General features: G+C 39.6%; 5 protein-coding genes across 5 annotated transcripts in view; 1 reads left to right on the plus strand and 4 right to left on the minus strand.

Annotated features, from left to right (window-relative positions):
* The window catches only part of LOC104946396 (amyloid beta A4 precursor protein-binding family A member 3-like), a gene marked incomplete at its 3' end in the record, with an annotated part of 36209 nt that extends 30083 nt beyond the window's left edge, over positions 1 to 6126 (minus strand). The window contains exons 1-8 of the mRNA XM_010772229.1: positions 5663 to 6126; positions 4005 to 4989; positions 3580 to 3607; positions 3307 to 3452; positions 3060 to 3146; positions 2327 to 2515; positions 1277 to 1456; positions 463 to 675 (exon numbers count right to left, since the gene is read on the minus strand). Of these exons, the coding sequence (XP_010770531.1) occupies positions 463 to 675; positions 1277 to 1456; positions 2327 to 2515; positions 3060 to 3146; positions 3307 to 3452; positions 3580 to 3607; positions 4005 to 4976 (1815 nt within the window). The remainder of the gene's footprint in view (positions 1 to 462; positions 676 to 1276; positions 1457 to 2326; positions 2516 to 3059; positions 3147 to 3306; positions 3453 to 3579; positions 3608 to 4004; positions 4990 to 5662) is intronic.
* A 756-nt stretch (positions 6127 to 6882) lies between these two features.
* pex11g (peroxisomal biogenesis factor 11 gamma) lies at positions 6883 to 10048 on the minus strand. Its single transcript, XM_010772219.1, has 5 exons — positions 9852 to 10048; positions 8830 to 9027; positions 8288 to 8466; positions 7728 to 7799; positions 6883 to 7622 (listed from the first exon to the last, which is right to left on the minus strand). Exons 1-5 carry the CDS (start codon positions 9912 to 9914, stop codon positions 7409 to 7411), a joined length of 726 nt encoding a protein of 241 aa, XP_010770521.1. The 5' UTR covers positions 9915 to 10048; the 3' UTR covers positions 6883 to 7408.
* A 2713-nt stretch (positions 10049 to 12761) lies between these two features.
* On the minus strand, positions 12762 to 15589 carry LOC104946398 (myosin light chain kinase, smooth muscle-like). Its single transcript, XM_010772230.1, has 7 exons — positions 15570 to 15589; positions 14696 to 14904; positions 14297 to 14608; positions 14110 to 14212; positions 13593 to 13796; positions 13275 to 13492; positions 12762 to 12916 (listed from the first exon to the last, which is right to left on the minus strand). The coding sequence occupies exons 1-7, from the start codon at positions 15587 to 15589 to the stop codon at positions 12789 to 12791; spliced, it is 1194 nt and encodes a 397-aa protein (XP_010770532.1). The 3' UTR covers positions 12762 to 12788.
* A 1656-nt stretch (positions 15590 to 17245) lies between these two features.
* Positions 17246 to 19750, plus strand: LOC104946386 (myosin light chain kinase, smooth muscle-like). The gene is made up of 4 exons (XM_010772218.1): positions 17246 to 17379; positions 17458 to 17545; positions 17677 to 17817; positions 19018 to 19750. Exons 1-4 carry the CDS (start codon positions 17260 to 17262, stop codon positions 19236 to 19238), a joined length of 570 nt encoding a protein of 189 aa, XP_010770520.1. The 5' UTR covers positions 17246 to 17259; the 3' UTR covers positions 19239 to 19750.
* A 1753-nt stretch (positions 19751 to 21503) lies between these two features.
* LOC104946389 (coenzyme Q-binding protein COQ10 homolog, mitochondrial) lies at positions 21504 to 24900 on the minus strand. The gene is made up of 5 exons (XM_010772220.1): positions 24682 to 24900; positions 23863 to 24018; positions 23254 to 23446; positions 23018 to 23119; positions 21504 to 22261 (listed from the first exon to the last, which is right to left on the minus strand). The coding sequence occupies exons 1-5, from the start codon at positions 24783 to 24785 to the stop codon at positions 22109 to 22111; spliced, it is 708 nt and encodes a 235-aa protein (XP_010770522.1). The 5' UTR covers positions 24786 to 24900; the 3' UTR covers positions 21504 to 22108.
* Between the last annotated feature and the right edge of the window lie 21 nt (positions 24901 to 24921).

Consider the following 24921-nt stretch of genomic DNA (forward strand, 5'->3'; position numbering starts at 1 on the left):
ACTAAAACTCATCTCTTTCGACTCCACTTTGAGCAATAGAACTATTAACAAAGCACTTATATACTAATAAAGGACTGGCTTATCTAAAGCCAGTTGAGTAGCACTTGAAATGTTTTAGCTCTATGAAACCTGATGTACTTATATGATTTTGTTTTCTTCAAGTTTGTATCTTGTTGGTCGAACGCACTTATTGGAAGTCGCTTTGGATAAAAGCGTCAGCTAAATGTAATGTAATGTAATATATCTAAATCCACTTTCAAATCAATACAAAAACAAAACACACAGTGCCATCTAGTGCATCCTTAAGACATAACACTTGCTTTAAAGAAGGCAGAAATCACAATCAATTAAATAAACTCTGCCATTCCAGCATAATATCAATAACACTTTAATTGCTGTTGAAATATGTACGGTTATAAGAGTCATTCTAATTTTTATTTCCACTCCGTCTTCCCTTCTTACCCGAATGATGTTCTGGCAGGTGGTGATGGGCAGCCCCACCATGCTGGTGCTGTTCACCGACATGATGCGGTCCCCGATGCTCAGCTCGCCGCAGCGCTCAGCCGCCCCCCCATGGAGGAGGTTGGCCACAACCACTGTGGGCAGGATGGAGCCCCAGCCCGACTCCACCACCGCCAGGCCCAAGATCTCTCCAGCAGCCTTTGTGATGGCTACCTAAGATAGACAGCAAAGAAAAAAATATTATTTGTTTGACCAATTATTTCTCTATATTTATCTTTTTCAGGGTCAGTATTGAAATATATTGTTATTCATAGAGCCAAGTTTATTACAGCTGCTGCAACGCCTAATTGGGGCCACTGTGGGATAAAAACTTTGATTTTATCCAGGATTAAAGAAGTTTAATTGAGAGAACAAACTCACAAATGTAAAAGAAAATACGCATTGGAAATAGCAAGGTTATCAACATGTGTCATTCTGTTACAACCCCTCAATAACGCATGCTTTTGACATTTCCTGTAAACCGGTTTACTCTGGTGTGATGAGATTTATATAACTTGGCAAAATCCAGCAATGTGGTGACATGACAAAAGAATCTGGTAAATATTTGAGTTTTTCTTGACTTTAATCTCACTGAAGTGTTTTTATCTTACATTTAGGACTTTAATCTTAGAAATGTTGTGTTTTTGCTTTATAGATTACTTCTCTCCCATTGCTTTCTTAGTGTCTTTTTCTAACAACATCAATTTACATCCTAACAACAACAATTAGCCGACTGTGCTTTGTGTTAAGACTAAGTCACAATCACTGTGCTTACATCTCGGATGTTCTGAGAGTCGGAGAAGTGGGCCAGGTCTCCGTTGTAGAGCTCCTGACTCTCCAGGTAGTCACTGTACTCGCCCGGCCTCAGGTCACTGGCCTTGATGCCGCTGGCCTGGAGAAACTGCTGGTAGGCCACACCGAACGCCTGACCGATGGCCTGGGCGATCACCTGAGCCTGGATGAAGAGACAAGGAGAGGAGAGAGAACTGACTTAGGTCCAATTTGCTAAATAAATATTGTTCCTTCACTTTTCTACCCTTTGTTTTCATATGAACAAATGAAGGCAAATTAGTTAATTTGCAAAACATTAAACAGTGCGCCTAAAACACATGTCACACCCTAAAACAAAAACAACAAAAAACTCCTGTGAAAGGTGACTTATCTGTTACCCTATTCATTGTAAATCTCACTTTAAAGTTAAACACTAAACCATGAGAAGCTGTGATATATAAATACATTTATTTCAACATTGAATTAGTGATACTATTGCAAAACAGTAACAATAGTGAGTATTTTACCATTGGTTTGAACACAGCTCAGTCAAATATAACAAAGGTATATATACTGTATCTATAAATACATTTCTTATACAGCTCTTCATATGTTAACAGTTTAGTTGGGAAAAAAGTAGTACAAGCAGTGGCCCTATGGCATTCAGTATCCCACAGCTAATTACGTTCTAAAAAGAGACCCTTCCTCCCCCTATTCAGTCTTGCCAACAGTGGGAAACTGGGACGACCGCCAGACCATTTTTATATTCAGGAGAACTCGCTGTCTGTCTGGGGGAAGGAAACCAGGTCAAGCTGAATCTGAGACTGTTGTCCAGAGCAAAGACGCAACATTGAGGGGAGCAAAAGACACCTTAATAATGTGTTTAGCTAAATGCTCCAGTAAACACATTATCTGCAGCTAAATGCTCTACTGGTGATTTCAAAGGATGAAGTTGTGGCCACATTGAGGATCAAATAAAGCAGAACAGGAAACTCTTTTGTAATCCTGTACCAGCTGTTGGGTTCATGATATGACAAAAACATAATCAACTCACATCGTCAGATAAGAAGACGTGGCAGATCATTGAGTATTTCTTCTGAGGCACAGAGGAGGATGTGGAGGAAGACTTGGAGGCGGGGTCAGCATCCTGTCCTTTACGTTTCCTTCGTGCCATCAGAACCACAATGGTGCCGATGTCTGCAATATAAGAGATCATCTGCAGAGCGTGGTCCATCATGGCTTCCTGAGTGGAAACAAGACATGAATGTGTTAATAAAAATAGAAGGCGAGAGAAGACAGGAAGGTTTGCTTTTCAATTCAACTTGCAGAGACTTGCTTAAAATAGATGATCCATTACAAATAACAACTTTCTTTTTCTAGTTTTTTTTCAGCTGAGTCTGTATTGCCTTGTAGAAAAAAACAAGTTTCATATATGTCAAATGTTGCAGCCATTTTATCTCATTAAATCTATTGAGTTTGAGAGGTTGAAGATTTGTTTTAAATTATTTCAGCTCCCAATTATTTGATAAAATGATAACCAAATATTCCTTTTGATTACATGTAATAATTTAAAATATCATGGTCCTGGTATGAGAGATCAAATAAAACCTCACATGTTAAAGCATATCATTTGTAAACTACGACTGAAACCAAAATGTTAACAAAATCAATTAAATAAAAAAGACACCCTAAAACTATGGTTATTTTTTAAATATATGTGCAGTATGTTGAGATGATGCATTACCTGAAATATCAAAGTAAAGTCAATGAACGAGACAAAAACACACCTGAGTGTCAGCAGTGAGAACTTTGATTCGCTGTGTTGAGATGAACAGATCCACCTCTGTCATTGGCTGGGACTCTCCCTCTGGAGCCTGAAACAGAACCAGTCACACTGATAAGATTTGTATGACTATCTTCATGACAGTACAAAGAAACAGCTAGAGCCGTGATTTTAAAACTAGTCCATGACAAAACAACAACATCTGCTGTGCTTCAGTGCCCACTCTGAGAATATGTTTTATTTGAGTTCACCTTAATGCGGTCCACAGCCTCCTGAGCCTGCGACATACGGGCGTTTGTAGACGGGTTCTTCTCAGATTTCAACTGAGTGGATCCCAGGTACTTGGAACTGAAGATCACTCCATCCAACAGATCTTCAGGGTCACATGGACCAGGCACTACAGGAGTAAAATACATACATATCATCGGTTATAAATTAAAGCAGACCAGGACTTCTCCTTATTTATTTTTTAATAAGATTTGACACAGAAGAAATCATGAAAAAGGTGATTTTAAGTGGCTTACCGTCTTTATATGAAGGATGATCTGCACTCTGTGATGACAGTAAATAGAGACATTATTAAAATGTCAATATCTAATAACATGGTTTTAAAATAATAAATCAAAACAGTTCAGGAGAATTTCAAAGATTGCAATTTGCCTAATTTATCATTTAAGATGACATTAAAACATGTTATCATTGGTTCAATTTCAAAAACTCTTTTGATAAACAAATGCAATTCATCTTATCTAATTTAATGTGTTGAATTCCTTTGAATTGACACAAATCTTTCTTACACAAATGTGTGGAATACAAAACAATATGTATTTCAAAATGTATTAGAATCAATTAATATTTTGTTTAGAAGAGACGAAATCTATGAATGAATCTGGTGAGGCACATTTTGGAGTCTATCATTTATATTTTCTTGAATAGAACCTGAACCTACCTGCTCGCTCTCTGCAGCAGCCTCCTTTTCCTCCGGAGGCTCCTCGCCCGTCTTCATCCACACAGGCTCAGGATACTCCTCATCAGGCAGCGAGTCCTCCCTCTGTAGCTGCTGTTGACCATTATGTCCCCAGAACCTGTGAGCGTCCTCCTGGCTGTAGGAAACGGACACCACAGCGTCCATGTCTCCTCTGTGGGGCTGACCGGGGGGGCTGGGTGTGGCTCTGATCTCTGTGTACTGCAGCAGACCCTGCAGGTCTCTCTGGTGGCTCTTAGAGAACAGCAGCCCGGTGGACTCAGTGCTGTCGTCTGTTATGAGGGAGGGGGAGCAGAGGTCGGAGTACTGCTGCTGAGCCAGGTGGGGGGGTGTCCGGCAGGTGGGCTGAGGCTCTTCCGCCAGCAGCTGCAGCTGACTGAGCAGGCTGTGGATGCGGCTGTGATCTTCATCATCATCATCTGATCTCCTGACAGCCAACACCACATCTTCTTCATTCACCCTTTGCTCCACGACACATATCTCCTCCTGGCAATGCCCAACATCCTCCAAGTCCTCAACCCTCACCTCCTCTTCCTTCTCAACTGTTTCTTCCTTTTCTTCCAATTCTACCTCCACATGTACTGGTTCTGAAACAGCTCCCACAAGCTCCTGCAGGTTCACGCCGATCATAGCCAGAGTGTCACTCAAAGATAGTAAAACTGGCTCATTCGGAGTGGCCTTGTCCAGACTGTCAGCAGAAGGAGGGAAGGTGGGGTCCTCCAGGTCATCTTCGGAGCCCGCCTCACTGGAGGAATCAGACCTCCAGTCTAACGGAGGAGGCTCGATCAGGTTGTAGGATTCAACATCTTCCACCTCTGAACCTGGCGGAGCTGCTTCAGTCTGTCTTCTGGCCCCACCCTCAGAGGCTTCATCGACGGGAACAGTAGCAGAACACAAGGAGTCGGACTGATAGACAGGGCAGACGTCTGAGTCCATTTTAAAAGACAGCCTATTTGAGAAAAACATAATTAAGTTAAGAGGCCATGAGAAAATGGGTTCACTTAGCTTCTATTTGCATGCATACATAGCTACAGCACTAACACAACTGCCTGTAGAAAACACAACAAAACTATCCCCTGTAAAGTATTTTGTGCAAGACACACTTGTTAAAGCTATAGCACTATGTGATGTACAACCACACAACATCATGACCATCAAGATAAAGAAACAAGCCTACAGCTCAAAGTACAAGGACAACATGTGCAATATGTGCAACCATAAAACAGACCCTCAAAGCCTATTTATGAAACCTTTCTGAATGAAAACTCATTCAGCTGGGACTACATACATTTCAATGCAACATAATATCTCTGTTTTGGATACTGGGTCACAAAAGACGCATTCATGTGTATTCCACAGTGGTTGAACCGAGGAAGCCAGGGTTTCAGAAAAAAGGTCATGCTGGCTGTTTTAGAAAACAAATCAAACTGGGATCCTGTAAAACACCCTCTAATACTCAATCCTACATCTCAATTTGGCGATAAAAAGTAGACTTTATGTGACATTAGCTCAATGCTAACTAGCTAATTAAAACCTACAACAAGCCAATGGGAGCTCATTAACAACATATGGAAGTTCTGTGTAAAAAAATGTTGTTTAGGCATCGAAAAGACAACTCTCACCTGATTTATTGCGTCTTTCTCGGTTTCTCTGTGCCCACACACTCCTCTGGGTGCCACGACAGATGATTTGACGTGGTTTGGCAAACACTTATTTTCCTAAACTTTGGCTTTGTTTTATTCGTCATACTAACAGCAGCAGCACGGTGACATCATACTATATCACATAATCCAAGAGTTTAAAGAAAGTTACGGTGTAAAACTGAGTTTTCTTGTCATTGTTGTCGAGTCGACATCTCTTATTTATTCACGGTCTCTGTGGTTGTGGTGCGTTCACGTGCTGTTGTTACTTCCCAGTTGTCATCAGTATTTTAGTTTCTTATTCCTCTTTTGCTTAAATCACATGACATATAACCACAAAATATTGACAGCACTTGTTCTAATCCTGAGACAACAACAACTAAACACAAATATTAACTTCTTAGTTTGTTTTATTTAACGATGCTATTTGTACTTAAAGTAGCTTCCCCAAAGTAATTTTTTGTAACAATTAAATAAGATCCTGCTCTTGAAAAGAAAAAGGCGGGTTATTTATATAAGGTTGATGGAAATATGCGCTAAATAAACTATTTTTCTCATTCCCGACCCGTTCGTCGGCACCTGAAGGCAACAGATGCTCACGTCATGTTGACGCGTACAGACCTGTTTAATCAAACATCGATAAAACGATCCATCCATCTTCTCCCGTTTATCCGTGGTCGGGTCGCGGGGGTAGCAGTTCCAGCAGAGAACCTGCAGAGAACCCCAAACTTTCTTTTCCCTGGCCACATCAACCAGCTCTGACTGGGGGATCACAAGGCGCTCCCAGGCCAGAAGAGATATAATCCCTCCACCTGGTCCTAGGTCTACCCCTTGGTCTCTTCCCAGCTGGACGTGCCTGCCCAGGTGGCATCCTAACTAGGTGCCCGAACCACCTCATCTGGCTCCTTTCGGCGGGAAGGAGGAGCGGTTCAACTCCGAGTCCCTCCCGGATGACGGAACTTCTCACCTTATCCCTAAGGGAGACACCAGCCACCCTGCGGAGAAAACCCATCTCGGCCGCTTGTATCCGCGATAAAACGATCCAACAAAGGACAATTCAATGTATTTAAAAAAAAAAAAAAAATCATAATCTACAATAACGTAACGCATAATTCAATTTACATTGCAAGCTGCGTTTGTACACTTAGAACATTTAATCACTTCAGTATAAACCTGTTTATATAAGTTGCTGTAATGTAGTGTAGAGACGGATATCATTTTAATTTCAGTATTCCAACTGGCCAACTTAATTGGTTAATTCATCAATGCATGATTGAAAATGAGTTATAAGGAGTGTATAATTATTTAAGGCAACAATTTTTAGCTATTATCATCCCAGTAAGTAGGAGGTCGTATGTGCTTGAGCCCATACATTTTACACCATGGAGTGGCCTCCAATTAACCCCAACGTCATTAGGAACTCATTGTAATGTAGGATCTGAATACTGCTGTCTGAAAATTTAAATACATCTGTAAGTAACGACTAACATACATTTCACATTTCATTGATTAATTCATTCATTTCTGACACTTTCTAAAGACGCTTTCGATCACAGCTGATGAAGCACTTGGATGATTGGCAAAAAGTCTACTGATCTACTTACTTATTACATTCAGAGTAGATTCTGATCACATAGATAAAGATCTGCTAAACATCCTTTCACTACATCATTTTACATCAGTTCACATCATTCATTCAGTCCTCTGTTCCTCACAGTGCAGTGAACACTATGTGCTGTCAGTCTCCTCGCTGTCTCCGGTGTTCATCTGGATCAAACCAACCAGAGATGAGATAGTGCCCATCAGCCCCACCAGCCAGGGGGGGAATCGACCCGCCCACAGGAAGCCGGGCGGCATCCAATGAACGGCATTACTGAGGTCAACTGTGCTGCTGAGGATGTTGAGAATCTCCCCTCGCATCTGCCTGCGGAGCTGAGAGGGACTGCAGGAGACAATCACAGGTTCATCAGGACATTTTCTTTCTCACTGTGAACATCCAACTTTTGAATAGGTGCAAAGAAAGTGTTACAAAATGTTTATACAACACCTGCTGTTGCCCCCATCATCGCTCTCACATCTGTTTAACGTCTTCTTCAGTAGCATCAAAACTCGAAGCGATCTAAAGAGCAAAACATTCACACAAATTGGCATTATAACAGATGTATAAAAAACAATAACACGATACAAATATATATTTTTTAAAGATAAGATTGTCATTATTCTATATATTTCTTACTGCCATCTAATCCCTTAAAAATACCAAAAACAACAATCTTTTGCTTGTCTTTCAGTATTTTCACTTTACACTATTTCCATTGGTTCCCACTAAAGATCTTTAAAAACAGGTCACAAATATTATAATTATTTTTTGTCTTCTTATTGACTGTAAATAAATCTACCAGCATGTTTGTTCATTTTAGAAAAACATAAGCAAATCAGTTTGCCAGCCTTATCATTATATTATATTCATTGAAGTAATTAGGTATGAATTCTGTATACATCTGAATTGTCATATAAGTGACATTTGTTATTTTGGTGATCCATTTGTATTACGTCAGTGTCTCCAGTCAGATTTGATTTGAAGTTTGTGTTGAGCTGACGTCAGACCTGAGTATTGCCAGCAGCAGCGAGGATCCCCACAGCACCGTACTGAGCACCCACCACTTATCAGACTTCACTCTGATCAGCTCAGCGTCAGCAGCCCAGGCGATGTGTTCACAGGGGTAGTACAGCTGGTCGGCCACATTGTTTAGCACCGATAACCAGCGGAGGCCTGCATCCTCCTCCTTAAAAAGACATGAAGCCATGTGCAAGTTTTCTGTATCGTTATCAGAAACAGAAATGTTTGCAAAGAGCGTCTAACAAATTATTTGTTTTAAAACAGTGTATTTTGTCCATGTTGTACTCATATTTTGATATCTACTGCTGCACTTTGCCATTTTAACAAAGTCCTACTTTTTATTAAAAACGTTATTATTCAAAAGTGCATCTTGAGTCTTTGCAAAGACAACCACTGTCAAAGCTTCATAGGAACTGTAGCTATTGAATAGTAACTCAATATTTAGTCTTTCACCTTTTCTTAAAGTGAAGAAGTTTTCCGATTATGAGATTTATCAAAGAGGGGAGCAGAGATTTGTTTTGTGGCTCACCTTTCCTCCGAACCCATAGCTCTTGGAGTAGGCCAGCATGGACAGATCATCAAACAGCCTCAGCACCGTGCGGCAGTGGCTGAGCTGAGCGGAGAACAGCAGAAGACGTTTTCCCAGACGATGGGATGAATTGTCCGCTTCTGCTCTCCGGGACAGGGCTCCTCCGACCAGCTGCGAGCCATAACAGGCCGTCCTGATCTGGAAAGACAAACAGCGGAAAAAAGAAACGTGGATGTTTATCAATAAGAAGACTTGTGTAAATGTTTATCTTATTTTCTGTTGTCCTTTTCAAGGTCATGAAAAGTGCCACTGTCTAATAAGCTTCATATGATTCATATGTTTTGAAGTATGGCTTTATTCATGAAATGACAAATACCCTCAGGGGAAAGGAACTGCAGTGCATCAGGTCTAGTATAAATGTATTGCAACTAACATCTGTAGAAATGATGGATTGTAAAGTGAAAACAATCTGAATGTATTTCTATTATAGTTTGATATTTATACAGAAAAACTAAGTAGGCTATCATCACCTATTCATATTATATTTTATTCAGATGTAAACCGTTTAGAAATATACTAGACTCGATGACTATGGTGCTATTAATCTGTGACTTTGTAATTTGTGTTTAATTGGTCTTTAATAGATTATGTTTTATATATTATTTTATATACTTCTAATTGTATATGCTTTACTTTCTCTGGAAATAATTTCAATTTAAACAACCAATTATTTGGTTTATTATGTTGCCTGAATATCACCGAGCAAAATAAAAACGAAATCAGAAAAATACCCTAACTCTACTGTACTAGTATTTATGTATACTGTTTCAGTACTAGTACTAAGCGACACAATCTTAAGGGTTTATAAGGCATCAACATTACCTTTAAAACCTAGTAATACAGGATTCTGTTTTGTGTCTAACGCGGGTGTACACTCAGGTGGAATGAGTGATGTATAAAACGAAAACTAATGTGTGTTGTGCACCCATGATCATGTAAATATAAACCACATGTGTACTTACAACTTTATCCCTTCCTCTGTATGACTCCAGCAGTCGGACCAGAGACTCCACAGACGGCTGCATGTCTGTCTGTTGCTCAAACTCTCTCACGATACGGTGAAATAAATAAACTTTGATTCATAAAGCTCCTGCACAACAACATATCCACTATTTACTGTTATCAGCTGGACTTTGAAACAGGAAGTACCCCAGTACACGAACTTGTTCTTCGTTATTTTTTCTTCTTCGTGCGATGCTGTACTGCTGCCCTCTTGAGTTTGGGCAGCATCATTACTGTTTCAACACTACTGGCTGATGTTAAATTAAGTGAGAGTATTTTAAAAAATATACTTCATGATAATTTATACTATAAGAAATAGATGTGTTTTTCTTTACACGTTTACAATATTAGTAAAAAATTATATCTGTGGTGTGTTTTACTTTAGTTTTACTTGATGTGTGTCAACATATAGGGTTTAAATGAGGACACATTATGCCACAACATTTATTTTTTGTGGAATATAGATATACATATGTTACAAGTGTGTGCAGGAAGCATGAACCACACAATTGTGACATACATATTCTCTCTGTTAGTGTTACACATTGAATAAAACATGTGTCAAGCATTTCAGAGTGTCAAGTGCTCAGGCAGACATAAGGTTTTGTGTTAAAAAAGTTAATATTAAATGGTGTAAATATGTTAGAAGAAGCTAATAGAAACTCAAAATAGAAGTATAGACCTGAAAATGATACATATATTTCACTTTTAATGGTGATCTCTAACTGGTGATACTACTTTGTTTTTCATGGCATGAGGGATAATTTGACAAGGAGTGTGTACTTTAAATACAAAACTTTCATTTTCTCTTACTTTACCTAATACCTAGGCATTATCTAAATGTGTTTTATCAAATCACATTCCTTCATCAATCAATCAGTCAATCAATCAATCAATCAATCAATCAATCAATCAATGTTTATTTATATAGCCCAATATCACAAATGTTACATTTGTCTCAGTGGTCTTCACAGTGTGTACAGAATATCAGTATGACAATACGACACCCTCTGTCCTTAGACCCTCACATCGTACAAGGAAAAACTTCCAGAGAAAACCCCACAGTTTAAAGGGGAAAATGGGAGAAACCTCAGGGAGAGCAACCGAGGAGGCTACGTTCCACACTCCCCGGCCGGGCTAGGCGTTCTCTGCAACCTGTTACCCTCTAATAAACCTCGAGAGGTCATAGAGGGGAAAGGTTTGGATACAGTTTTAAAAATAAGATCTACGTTTTTAGGATTTAAGTGAAAGAGTAAGAATTAAAATGTATAGGTGAAGAGGCACAACGTATCTACGTCAATGCACTCTTATTAGATTATTTTATTTTATCACTATAAGCTTTATCAAAAAGGAAGTTCTTAAGCGTACTCTTAAAAACGGATAGGCTGGCTGCTGCCCGAACACAAACTGGAAGCTGATTCCACAAATGTGGAGCTTGATAAGAAAAGGCTCTGCCTCCCATTGTACTTTTAGAGACTCTAGGAACAACCAACAACCCTGCATTCTTGGAATGCAATGCCCTAGTAGGACAGTAGGGTATAAAGAGTTATTTAAGGTAAGTTGGTGCCTGCCCATTAAGGGCTCTGTAGGCGAGAAGAAGAATTTAAAATTCTATCCTGTGTTCTATAGGGAGCCAGTGTAAGCATTGGCGTATTTTGAGGGGGGGCATTGCCCCCCCTAGTGGCTGAAATATGTTACAGCATTACTACATCTAAAACTGTTCCAATACAAATATTTCGTATATCAATATTTTAATAGATGTAATACAATGATTGTTACAATACAAATCTGAATAATATTATTCAGATTTGTATTGTAACAATCATTGTATTACATCTATTAAAATATTGATATACGAAATATTTGTATTGGAACAGTTTTAGATGTAGTAATGCTGTANTTCAACTGATTGCAATGTATTCCCATCTGCGGCGGGATTTGACGCTCATGGAAGCACGGCATTCGTTTATGTCGGATGCCCTTAACCCATAAGGACCCACCTTTACACAGGTGTCACATGACCTTTAAATGTTATGGAAAGTTCCTTATACAGCTTTAGCCTTTATTTTATCTCATGAAGTCCCTAAGTGACACACACTGAACAGTTTGGCGGGTCATGGTCCAGGTCATGTGATTTTGTGTTAATAACAACATGTCCAAGATGTCCATGTGCCAGGCTAACACATGTGACAGAGCTAGCTACATTTCAGAAGCTTGTTTTTTGTATCTAAAAGGTAAAATTCAAGCCATTTAAGAATTAAAACTCCTTAAAATGTCCTTTATTACATTTAACCTGTTTTGGAAACATTTCTTCATCAAATCGATATGAAACAAACATCGCTGTGACACTGATGTCACATCGGGACATTAACCCCAAACATTCACAGTAAACCCGGAGTGACACATTATGCACAATTAGAAATATTATTATGATCTGCTCAGTTAATTTAGCTGATTCAATTATATTTAGTTAATATATTCTTCAATTCAAAGAATGTTCAAACTAATTTAAACCAAAAAATCTTCCTCATTAATTAAGTTATAAATAACAGTTACTTTACCATTAAAGCCCAATTTGACATACAGTATATATCATTTCAGATATTTGATACTAGGGGGGGTTACTTGTCAGAAATGTGTTATATGTGGTCTATTTAGTCTAAATTATGTTCCCCTTAATTTTTCCCAAAAGTAGAAGGGTCCGGGTTCTTATGACCAGTCTTGTGTCTATACCAAATGAAGCCACTCTCAGCAACAGGTTAGCTTAGCTTAGCGCAAAGACTTGAAAGAGCTAGCTTTTCCCTGTGCAAAAGTAACAAAATCCAACTCTGCACCTTAGGTGAGTTTTCCGAATGTCAAACTAAATGTAGAAAGAGCCATGGGAGGGGCAGTGGGACTCACAATATGTAGCAGATGACTCCTATGCTCCACATGTCAGTGAACAAACACACAGGCTCATAGTTGATCACTTCAGGTGCCACAAACTCTGGAGTCCCATGCATCACCTTCAGTGGTGTGTCCCCTTCTGTTGAACATAAATCACATAATTATGCCTCCACACTGGCGGCATTATGTTTGACAACTATCCTGAGTGTCCGTACCATTCTTGTGAATGCAATACCTCTGAAATGCCTTCAGGGAATTTTTTTACATTTTAAACATTTAGGGATGTAGATTACATTTTGGTGGTCAAAGGTCACTTTGACCTCATTCCATCCCTTCTCGTAAACACGATAACTCAGGAATGCTTGGAAGGAATTTCTTCAAATGATATGTCCACTTGGATTCAAGGATTATAATTTAGTGTTCAAAGAACCAACGTGCATATGACAATTTGACGATGGACAAAAAAGTGATGACATTTTGGACAGACATTCACATACCAATCTTGCAGGCTAATCCGAAGTCAATGATCTTCACGGAGGTGCCAGTGGTGTCAACACACACAATGTTTTCAGGTTTCATGTCCAGATGGACAATGTTCTGCTGATGCATGAAGGCAATCCCCTCCAGGATCTGCTGCATGTAGCGCACACTAGCAAGCTCAGTGTGCACAAAACTGTCATCCACAATGCGTTCAAACAGTTCCCCGCCTGCGATACTGCAGGCACAAACCACAGCATTGATATACTTCATTTTCTTTGTATGCAACCAGAATTTGCAGGTTTCCAACAATGATCGACTTTCACGATGGTACTCACAACTCCATGACCATGACCATCTCAGGCTTGTGGTCGTATGCTGCGAGACACTGCACCAGTTGGGGGTGGTGGAGGAAGTTCATCAGCTCTATCTCCTTACGAGCAGCCTCCCTCTCCTTGGCACGTCGACCTTTGTAGAACTTCCCTGCACACACACGTCCTGTTTCCTTGTGGGTTAACTTGAACACCAGGCCGAACTTTCCCCTAATGAAGAAACACGTTTATTTTGTTATCTCTGAGACCATAAATCAAATTGTGAATGTTAAACAATACTTCATTTGAGATCTGTTATTGTTGTATTCCTTTATCTGTCAAAGGGGAAAAAACACCCAACATTTCTCACCATTGAAATCAATGTCGTTGTTTATAGATAGAGTCATGTCTCTGCATGCATTTTAATCATCGCTCTGTTGTACTTGGCTGATTTCCCCAAATCCACAGAGGTCACCAGCTTCCAAAGAAATGTTTGTGTTCAAGCTAATCGGATAAAACATGTTTGAGCCTGACAGATACTCACATTCCCAGTTTCTCCTGCAAACTGTAGTGATCTGTGACTTTGTGTGAAGAGTCAACAGTGACACAGAAGAACGCTTGAGGGGTTTCTTCTTCTTGTGGTTTATCTAAATACACAGACAAAGGCACAACGGCTTTAATAAAAGCCTCATCTCTAGATTTTGTGGTATGAGTAACACATGTTGCCTCACCATTCTGCTCCATCCTAACTACTGGTGACACTGGTCCTGGCTCACTGACTCCCACTGCGTTGTAGGCCCTCACTCTGAAGCAGTACTCTTGTTGAGGCAGCAGACCTGAGCACACTTTGTATGAGGTACTCTTACACTGGGCTGTGAGCTCGGCCCAATCCCCAGGATCAACACGTCCCTGGTTCTTCACTTCAACCACATAACCTAGGATAGCACTGCCTCCGTCGTAGCAGGGGCCAGACCAGGAGAGCACGAGGCTGCTGGGAGAGACGAGGGAGATCACGGGACAGGAGGCCGGAGGCTGGGGGGGCTCTGGTTGGATGACGGTAAGATGAAGGGTCAGGTAACTGCAAACTTATATCACTTTGTACTGACATTGCAGAGTGTGTGTTGCCTTACCTATGACAGAAAGAGCAAACGTGTGTTGTGCAGAGCTCTTGCGGTCCTTCACTACAACAGTGTAGCGGCCTGTGTGCTGCGGGTTAGCCTCTGCTATGACCAGTGTGCTGCTCTGATCTGTGTTTTCTGACCACAGCTCTGGACCATCCACTATCTGCAGAGTTTTTTTATTATTATTATAATTATTATTCAAGACAATAAAAATGATTCTTTTGAAAATATCCAATAGTTTGCAGAATAAAACAGTCACAATACATGTGAGGGCTACAAGCCTCACAAACGAACACACATCCTAAAGGTTATGCTTTTGTTTACATCAGACATACACATTGATTTGAAACAGCTTTATTTTTGCTAGATTGAGTGCACACAATCTTGTTTAAAATATCTATTGTTAATTGTGTTGTGTGTAATCCTATTGTCAGTGTCTTACAGCTCACCTTGCTCCTTGCAAAAGACTGCACTGATGGAAAACACCTGCCTTTATAGATGTGTCAGCTAATTGGACTACGCCATTCCTCTCAAACCCTGAGGGGTGTTTAAAGAGGCCACTCCATTTAAGCCACCCCTTTTTAGACGCCTGCTTCCACCCTGCACGCAACAAGGTGATCTTGGCCTGCAGTAGTGCTATAAATTTCCTGCATTGGAGATGTATGGGGGGTATGAGTTGGCTCTTGGGCAGAAGAGCACACAGGATGTTCACCCCATTTTTGGATGTTTTCGTTTAGTTGTGTAATGCTAGATGGGTCTGTTATATCTACAACCTTTTTGTTTAAACTAAGGTGATTGTTACCCATCTTAAAAACTGAACATTATTGGGTAAATAATGACCTTATTTTGGCACCCAACCTGCATTCCCTGATTTTTGCTGTACCTGGGGGTCCTCACAACCATCGGTGATACATAAGAATGGGTTGCTTCAAATCCCACACCATTATCAAACATTGAAACAACCATTATTACTTATTTTTATATCTAACTGCTATCTCTAAGAAATAAACCTATTATTCCTACGGAGCCCCCTTAAACTAAAGGAGGAAAAAAATAAAAAAAACAGAAAACATGAAAAATCCAGTGATAACTGTTAGTTATCTTGTGCGAATACAGTGCATACATTAGAGATATATTCGAACTCGATCTAATTTTAAGGACATTTCGCCCAGGGCTGTAGAGCTATTGTTTAAGCACCAGATTTGGTAAAAAAAACAGGAACGTCTGTAAAAACCAGTCTGGCCTTGATCTAGAATTCCGATCTTGGGACTCTCACAGTATCTTCTGCCCACCAGCTGTTTATTAGAAGCGAAAAAACCACCTTCACTTCATAAATGGCGCAGCACCAGGGACGGNCAGAGACATGACTGTCCACCGTAGACGGACCACTTTTGGACAAAATGTCCTCTCCATTAAAGGCAGCTCTTTGTGGAACAGCCTCCCAGCTGAGATACGGGATTGTCCCACTCTCAATAGTTTTAAAGGCCAACTCAAAGAATGGTTGAGAAACAAGCAGACGTGCAATCACCGCTAAATGCATTTTAATATCTCCTCTTGCCCTTTAACTCAGGGGTATCCCCTCTTGCCCTTTATATGTGGTAGCTGCTACATTGTACTGCCATGTGGTAAATACTTGTGTATACTGCTCTTGCTCTTTCTGCATATCATGTATTTGTTTTTGCTATGTTTATAAATGTAAACTTCTTAAATGTTTTATGTGAGGGACTGCGGATGGAAATTAGCTCAAAGCTAAAATCCGGCATATTTACGCTTGACGCATTTTTTAGTTTTAAGTGTTCATTAATGTCCCTGCCAAAAAAAACTATTAAATGAAATGAAACAAAATCAAGATTATTATTATAAAAAGTGGGAAAAAATTTCCATTTAGTGAGGGTCATTTAATTTATTTTTATAGATTTTAAAATCACAAATGAACTTAATATTCCAAACGTGAGAAGGAATTATTCATATATAGTTTTGTGTATATTTATATATTATTATTTTCCTGTTCCCTTCAAGGCTTTATAACGGGATTACATTTATCGAATCCCCCTCCTCAGATGTGTCTCGTTGGACTCTCCCTCCCCCCCAAACCCCAACCCCAACCGTTTCCCAGAATGCCTTGCAGCAGCCTGGAGCTGATGATGTTGGAGGAAAACGCGTCACAGGAAACACACACACACACACACACACACACACACACACACACACTCTATAATTTCTTTAATAATAAAATGTATTTAATTCTACAATAGTAATATTTGTAAGGCTTTCTTTCTTAAATTACTTTTTCCCATGAGCCAGAAATCTCTCTAGATACAGACGTCAAACTTTACAAAGGTATATTTATATAAAGGTTTTTGAAGAACACCTAGATGAACACTCAGCTTGATTTATGTAACACTTGTTCCTCGTTCGTATTTTTAAACGTGCAGATTACAGTTTTTTCTGATTTTTGGTGGTGCAAGGACCTATTCAAAATTCCCTCTGTAAAAACGTTTGACCTTTTGAGGATTTATAAACCTATAGTGTCTTCCCTTAACCATCTGTAACACTGTTTTCCCAGGCGGAGGATGACATGTGAGGAAGCACTCGCACACCCCTGGATGGCATTTGACTCTGGAGCTGTTGCCACCAACAAGAGCCTGTCCAAGGAGAAGATGAAGAGGTTTCTAGCCAGGCAGAAGTGGAAGGTCTTTAAGTCCTTTTATGCTTATCTTTGAGTTTGAGGTATTTTTGTTTTCTGATCCCGGACTTTTTTTGTTACATAGAAAGCAGGGAAGGCCTTGTTAGCCCTGAAGAGAATGGCTCTGCTGTCTAAAGGTGACAGCTCTGTCTCGCCTACCAGCCCTGGAGAAGGTAGGACAAATCACATTCTGATTTTATCTTATCAGGATCGTTTTATTTTCCTGGTTTAAAGTTGAAGGATAAAAATCCTGGGGTTTTCCACCACTCATCTACTTCCTTCTTCCTCCCCCTCTCTGTCCCAGATTCACCCCTGAGCCCAGAGGCGGAGCACGCCCTGCAGTCTCTGGAGCGCAAGATGCAGGTGCCACCCCAGTTCACCCAGAGCCTGGAGGACCTTACAGTAGTTCAGGGATCATGTGCCCGTCTCTCCTGTCACCTCACAGGTACACACAACTTCAGTCAAGAGCTTAAAGCTCACCTTTTATGCTATATTTGAACAATATAATATAGGTCCAAATCTATACAAAACATGTCTCTGAAGTGTTTTGCTCAAAATACCAAACAGATTACCCATTGTAGCCATGCTTTATACCCCTCTATTTCAGCCCTGTTACAAAAGCACTGAATCTGGCCCTTTAAATATAACCGAGCTGCCGCATGCAAGCGGTGAGATAAAAGGCTGATTACCGGCAGTAACTCAGCTAAATGCTGCCATCATTAAACTCCACATTATGTTCCAAACCACATGAAGGATTATTTCTGAAACAGTGTGGAGCTCAAACGCTTTCTCTCTAAAGGGTTTGCCACAAGGATAGTACCTTTTTTACATCCGGCTTCTTTACACATATTCTCTCCAGTACAGTGTTAGCTCTGAGTGTTAGCGATGCTTGCTAATATAAAAACAGACCATATTACTTCCAAAACATGTTGCGGATTGTTTCTGATATAGCACAAAGCTTGACATGTTCTTAATTCAGGGTTTACCGCTAGCACAGTGGCATTATATGAATGATATATATAACAACTTTACTCTAAGTCCCTCCCGTAGACATCCTGCTGAATACACAGACACACAGCTGTGGGAGGGGATTCAGCTAGCCGACTGTATATGAGGGGCGTTACGTTGCCAGGAGCTCAATGTATAGCCAGCCCACATTTCAGTAATGACGTCAAGTCCGCAGCAAGTCCCGTTTTTAGAGATGTGGGTAAGGAGGAAACGAGAGAGGGTTTTATTTTCTGACACTTTGTGAGTCTCCTTAGAAACGGGGGACACATGTATGTAAAAAAAGTGCATTTTGTATAATAGGTGACCTTTAAGCAATGTTTTCATCTTTGTGACTTATTATTGCACATGTATTGTTCACAGCCGTTACTAAAAAGAGCAAAAGCAAAAAGATTTATCACAAATGTTGGACAATATCTAATAAATTGGCCTTGCATAACCCATATTAGACCCTGCTATACACAACATATGTCCAAAAAGTGTTTCTGGAATTAATTACCTACCCCACCTTTAATGGGCAGTTTTCAGGCCTGAAAGACTTGCTATCAACTCGCAACTGAAATTTCCCCTAAAAGAAAACAGAAGTACTTGTCATTTTTCTGCTCTTTAATACTGTCCTCACCCCCATCTATCTTGACAGGGTACCCAGACCCAGAGGTGGTGTGGCTGTGTGGTAAAGAGCATGTGGAGGAGTCACCCTCGAAGCAGATCGAGTATGATGAAGATGGCCGCTGCACATTGGTCTTAGACAAAGTGGGCCCAGAGGAGAGCGGTGTGTACACCTGCAAAGCCACCAATGACCAAGGGGAGGCGTTCTGCTCAGCCAAACTTATTGTAAAGAAGGAGAGACAAAATGTATAAACACAACATTTTCAAGAGTGCCTTCAACTGTTTTGTTGTAGAATATTGTATAAAAAGTCAGGACCAAACTGTACATCCTGTACTATGGCTGGAAATATATGATATTTGTATTATTGTACAAAATGTATGAATATTGTTACAGAGCTACAGGCATATATGAAAGTTGGTATTTCTTAATTAGACTTGGGTGAGGACTGTCTTATAGCTTACTTTGCCTCATGGGTAAATATTTGTAAGATTTTATTTCAACTGGCGGTATGAATACAAATAAATATCCTTTGTCAAAAGCAAACGGGTCTGAAATCGCAGTAAAATCTGACTTCTGATCTACTTTAAGGTAAAATGTTGACCACAATAGACTGTGTAGGGGCTAACTGTTAGCATGTGCTACATGCTATGAAAAGAAACACTTGAGCAATTGTACTTTATAAATGCTTTGTTATAATTTTTCCAGAGCACTAACGCAAACTTTTAGTGGAATATCAAAATTAAACCACTGCATTAAAATGGAACGGAGAATTTTTGTTAAACTTAGCAGAACAGTGTCGTTAAGGATCAGACAACCTTTGTGCCAGCTAACAGCTAAAAAGGAGACACTTGTTCCGTTTACTTATTTTGATCAGAGTGTTTAAGTCAGTCCAACTTATATTAAAAACTACATTTTAAAAGTCATTACAAGCAAAGCACTTATTGACTTTTGTCAGTTTTTCCACTGGGCAGCTTGGATGAAATGTGCCTGTCATGGAAATAATATCATACAAGAGTCGATAGATTTCCACGATTTGAATACTTACAATGCAAAATGAGCCAAGACCGAAGTTGGTGCTGGTTTTAGTTTAGCTTTTTAAACAATTTTTTTATTTAACCTACAAACATGGACTAAAGATCAATGCATCATACCAATGGAATCAAGTGCAAGGGATATAAAAATAGAATACTTTTACAGTAAATCATATACTTCTATGCTACAAAGTTCTAATGTATTTTTTTCTTTTAAGTTACATTAAGGTTTTTCATATAAAAAATCAACTCTGATTACTAAATACCCTAGGTTTGAGTATATCAATCCTCCAGTCAGGCTACACAGCTCCAATACTTCTTTTTAGTGTTCTGCAACTTCGCCTCCAGGACAGTTATTTTCTCCGCCATGTTTGCGACCTTCTCTCCCACTGCTCCCAAGTTTTGACTGATTTCAAAGCAGCAGGATGATCCTGAGCACAGACAGACTTTGTCATCGGTCTCAGGAACTTGCCCTTCACATACGCAGCAGCTTAATGCTAAAATCAGGACTGCAATTTGCTTCATCTTCGTGGTTTTAAAAAACAATCTCTGCCTCTATGCCAACCTCCCCCTTCTATACTTCAGCCTGCATTGTGCAAAAACATGAACGTTTTAGGAAACACCCATCGATAAAACAACAAATCATCTTTTCTTGAGAGTGATGGGAAAACACACAGAACTCAGTCAAGTGATTTAAGATAATACATTTTGTGAATATACAGTTACATTTAGGCAACATTTACAAAGCAATTGGTGTGATATCACTACATAAATACAGATTTGACAGGTGTCAAATGATTTGAAGATATTGATTTAGTGAACCTGTTCAAACAAGGCATTGTGGAGTTTGTTAGCCCTGCACCCATAAGTCAGAGAGGACTGACTGGCTTGCCATACAATTCCACTTGAGGGATAAATTAAAGCATTGGACCGTAACTAATATCAGTTCAGATATCTGTAAAACACCAAATCCAATATTTCTTTGCTATAAATACATATGTATGGCATTGTCAAATCAATGAGAAATTATGGCCTTTTGTTTAAGTGGAACCCATGTGAAGAATACGTTTGTAACAACTAGTCTGGAAATATTCTTTCACTTAGAGGCAAACTCTCTGTCCTCTGTGCATTATTGCCACAAGAGAAACACAAACAGATGTTGTCTATATTATGTGGTAGTTAAGTGTGAATCCTTGAAATCTCAACAGGATTCCTCATGGGTCCTTTGATCTTATATATTTTTGTACAGATTCAGGTGATACGGTGGGGGGGGGGGTTACCTTGGTTGGTTAATGGCTAATGGTTACACAAGCCAAAAAATCGTTATGACATAAAGTGGCCAAAATCTGATCAGCTCATTTTCAGACAGGTGTTTATAGAAATGGATCAGGAGAAAAAGTGGGCGAATCTTTTTTCCTGAAACTTTCAGAATCTCTTTACACAGAGGGGACACATGTTTATGTATAAAAGACATGAACAAGTGGATTTTGCATAATAGGTGACCTTTAACATGTTTCTTCTCATGAAAACAGATCATCACCTATGAGAGTAAAGCCAGGAGCGAAGTGTTGACTGTAGCCTAAGGTCACTCGTATTATTCTTATGCAACTGTTCCTGTTGGCACACTATCTTTTGTCAAACCTTTGGCCAATCCGACAAAGGCCTTGAAATCCTTTGTGGGACAGGCCAAGACACTGGGGCCCATGATACAATTATAAAAAAAGGAAATTAAAAACAGCACATTAAAATAATACACGCAATTAATAAAACATGGACATAGTATAACTAATATAAGAGCTTTTTATTTCCACAAACAAATAATAGCTCAACACTTGTTGTTTCTGCACTGATCAGTTGTCACTTGTTTGTAAATCCACAATTTAACAAGAAAAAATAAATAAATTAGCTTGTGACTGGCTTATAATTATAAATAATGTTTTTAAGTATGTTCAATGTGCATGTAAATGTAAGTATAAGACTGTGTCCAAAAAAGAAGAAGATCCAGCCTTCTGTGACTTCTTTGTAGGACATGTTTTAACAGTAAGAGCAGGCTTTGAAGGGGATGTGGATGATATGGGAGGACAAACGCCTCATGTTGACCGGCTCCTCAATGGCGCCCCCTGCTGGCTCCTGTAAAGAGTTGATGCTCGTGACTCAAAGGCCTTGACCATCTGTTTAACCACTTCGTCAAAGAACACGCCGGCCAGCTGAGAGTGCAGGAGAGACTTGAACTCAAATGACACCTAGAGGAAACGAGAGTGGGGCAAACACGTCAGTTAAATGTTTGGGAGAATCTTCAATTGTAAATGAAATTGATTTCTTCTCAAACCCTTCTAAACAGGAACAGCAAGAGGCAGAGACCACATCAGATTGTATAGAAGTCTATGAGGTAATTTATTCACCTCAGTTAACATTTTCCTAGCAATTGTATGGTCTTAATCGCTAGTTTTAAACTCTCTTGAATGCAACTTGCTGTTGATTTCGTAAATTATGCTCCACTTTAAAAGACAAACAGAAAATAAATCATGGTATGCTTTAGGGCGGGCCTCCAATGAAAGGACTGCTAGCGAAGTGTTTTATGGTTTGGGTGTTGTTAGTGTTTTTCTTTCATCTTCAACTCTTTGTAATAGAGGTCATTAAAGTTAATCTTTTTCAAAAAATATTTAACAATGATGAGAAATTCAAGGCTTCCAAACAATAATACACAAACAAATGGGTGACGTCATGCTGACTACAGTCACAGTAGGATTTGTATAGAGGTGAAAATCAGATCACAAACAAATCAAAACCTAAGACGTCTGTGGCAGAGTATTTGACATTCAGACTTGTGCTATCTTTACATGTTCATTGGTCATCTTTTTCAACAACAAAAATCTAACTACTTCCTGGCTGACCCTGAGGTTTACTTTATTCAATTTCAATCCAGAATAAGTTCCCTTCCCATTTCCTCATACATTCAATGTATTTTCTCATGTCTCTGAGGTCAAGATATTACTTACATAGAAATAGATTTTGCAGGAGGCTGGTAGGTCTTTGGCTCCAGGGGCAAACCTCCATATTGTTTCCAGATGGCTGAAGAGGGATCCATTAGTACACACGGCCTGTTTTAAAATAAATTAACCTTTAGTCATCTTTATTTCAAAATGTCAAAGAGCATACGCTGAAGTTCAAAGTGTATTATTTGGGCAAAGGGGTTTGTAATGTTGCATTCCTGGAGCTACCAAGACTTCCTTACCCTGACTTGGTGATTTGGGATGACAGTGACTTCAGAGGTGTAGCGCTCCACGATGGGGGGGAAACCTATTTCGAGATTCGCCTGGACGTCACCATTTTGTCTCCTTGTGACACGAGACTTCTTGCACCAGGGAACAAAGTGCTGGTACTGGTCCACACTGGCCACCACATCATACATCTGCTCTGGGGTAAACCTGAGCACACATTACATGAAGACAGAGGCACATCCAATGAGTTTATTTCTTCATAAATGTGTGTATTCAACACTTGGGAGTTCCAATTTTCTATTTAATACGTTTTAAATGTATTTAGGTTATATTTTAAATACATTTTCTTATTTTAAAAAATATATACGATTCCATCTTGTGCTTCAATTAATCTGCCATTTTTTACATCACCAAAATAATTATTAATTTGATCACTGTTGACTTATTGTAAGTTACGATCAGGTGTTGCTTTACCATGCACTTGAAGAAAACCTGTATATGTTTGCATATGCTATCCTTTTGTTTGAAATTACACCACTTTTAATTACATTCTGTATGGTTTGGAAGGAAAGCTGTCTTCTTATTTCACTGGTTTTCAACATGTTGGATGTCAGATGGCTCACCCTAATGTCCGGCACTCGGTATACTCCATCCTGCGAGCGCTGATGGGAGCAGCCAGGTTGATGAAGCTGCGGCTGTCTGTGCTGAGGGGGGTGGCGGGGCAGAGAGGCATGCTGGTCCTTCTCGCTGCCAAGGCCCCACAGGAGCCCCACAAGTGTCTGACAGGAAGAAATTAAAAACATATATGGTTACATATGAATCAGTGAGGGGATCTGACATGTGACTGACCCAAATTAGAGTTTGGGTTAATAATAGCACATGTTACCATAGAATTTATGTTGTGAAGTTGTTTGTTCTGTGGATAAACTGAATTCATTTGTCCCCAATATTTAAGTATGTAGTTATTTATAGTAATTATTTCTCACTGAGAAAAACTGCTGGCAGCTTACTGAATGCAACTGGTAACCATCCACAAGAGGAGACAAGACAAAGACCAATACTGTATGTCTGCTTTGTTTTCAACCAAGCCACAACTTGCTCTCCATTTACGAATGTTTATGTTTTTGCACTTTCAGTTTTGATATCGATAGTAAAGTTGACGCATTATAATTGTGACTCACTGCGAGTCTCATGACTGTTTCTCTTTGCCAATTATTTCTTCACACGCACACAGGCTAACTTGCCACTCATGCCACTAAGTCTACAATTAATTCAAAAATAACAAAAAATAGCCGGATATGGGAAGAACATACATTTTAACATATAATGTACAGCTCGACCCATATTGTGACAAGTATAATTCAATATAAATGCTCCTTAGTATTTCTTCTACCTCGGCTACCTGAACGCATCACTTCTGAAAAATCCCCGTGTTCACTCACCTGATGTTTGTTCTTTTACCGGTCCCTCGTACACCTTTTGAGTAATGTGCTTCAGACATCTGCAGCAGCGCCTTGAAAAGGAGAGGGGTCACTTTGTTGGTCATGGTGAAGTTTACGTTTTAAAGACTAATATAGGTTCTCAGGAGAAAAGTCGGTATTTCCACCCCAGCAGCAACAGCAGCAACTACCCGGCTGTTTTGACTGAGCCGCGCCACTGCCCACAGAGCCCAGTTAAGGACA

This window comes from Notothenia coriiceps, unplaced genomic scaffold (assembly GCF_000735185.1).
Source record: "Notothenia coriiceps isolate Sejong01 unplaced genomic scaffold, NC01 NC01_scaffold00011003, whole genome shotgun sequence".
Taxonomy (NCBI): Eukaryota; Metazoa; Chordata; class Actinopteri; order Perciformes; family Nototheniidae; genus Notothenia; species Notothenia coriiceps.

Coding starts and splice junctions, on each gene's coding strand:
- pex11g (XM_010772219.1), bottom strand. CDS start 9,914: ATGCAGCCGTCTGTGGAGTCTCTGGTCCGACTGCTGGAGTCATACAGA. Junction 7,800..8,287: donor CTGCTGCTGGCAATACTCAG/GTCTGACGTCAG, acceptor TTTGCTCTTTAG/ATCGCTTCGAGTTTTGATGC. Junction 7,623..7,727: donor GATGATGGGGGCAACAGCAG/GTGTTGTATAAA, acceptor TGTCTCCTGCAG/TCCCTCTCAGCTCCGCAGGC.
- LOC104946398 (XM_010772230.1), bottom strand. CDS start 15,589: ATGGTTGTGAGGACCCCCAG. Junction 14,213..14,296: donor AGTTAGGATGGAGCAGAATG/GTGAGGCAACAT, acceptor CTGTGTATTTAG/ATAAACCACAAGAAGAAGAA. Junction 12,917..13,274: donor CGGATTAGCCTGCAAGATTG/GTATGTGAATGT, acceptor TATGTTCAACAG/AAGGGGACACACCACTGAAG.
- LOC104946386 (XM_010772218.1), top strand. CDS start 17,260: ATGACATGTGAGGAAGCACTCGCACACCCCTGGATGGCATTTGACTCT. Junction 17,380..17,457: donor TAGCCAGGCAGAAGTGGAAG/GTCTTTAAGTCC, acceptor TTTGTTACATAG/AAAGCAGGGAAGGCCTTGTT. Junction 17,818..19,017: donor TCTCTCCTGTCACCTCACAG/GTACACACAACT, acceptor CTATCTTGACAG/GGTACCCAGACCCAGAGGTG.
- LOC104946389 (XM_010772220.1), bottom strand. CDS start 24,785: ATGACCAACAAAGTGACCCCTCTCCTTTTCAAGGCGCTGCTGCAGATG. Junction 24,019..24,681: donor GGTAAAAGAACAAACATCAG/GTGAGTGAACAC, acceptor TCTTCCTGTCAG/ACACTTGTGGGGCTCCTGTG. Junction 22,262..23,017: donor CCTGCAAAATCTATTTCTAT/GTAAGTAATATC, acceptor CGTTTCCTCTAG/GTGTCATTTGAGTTCAAGTC.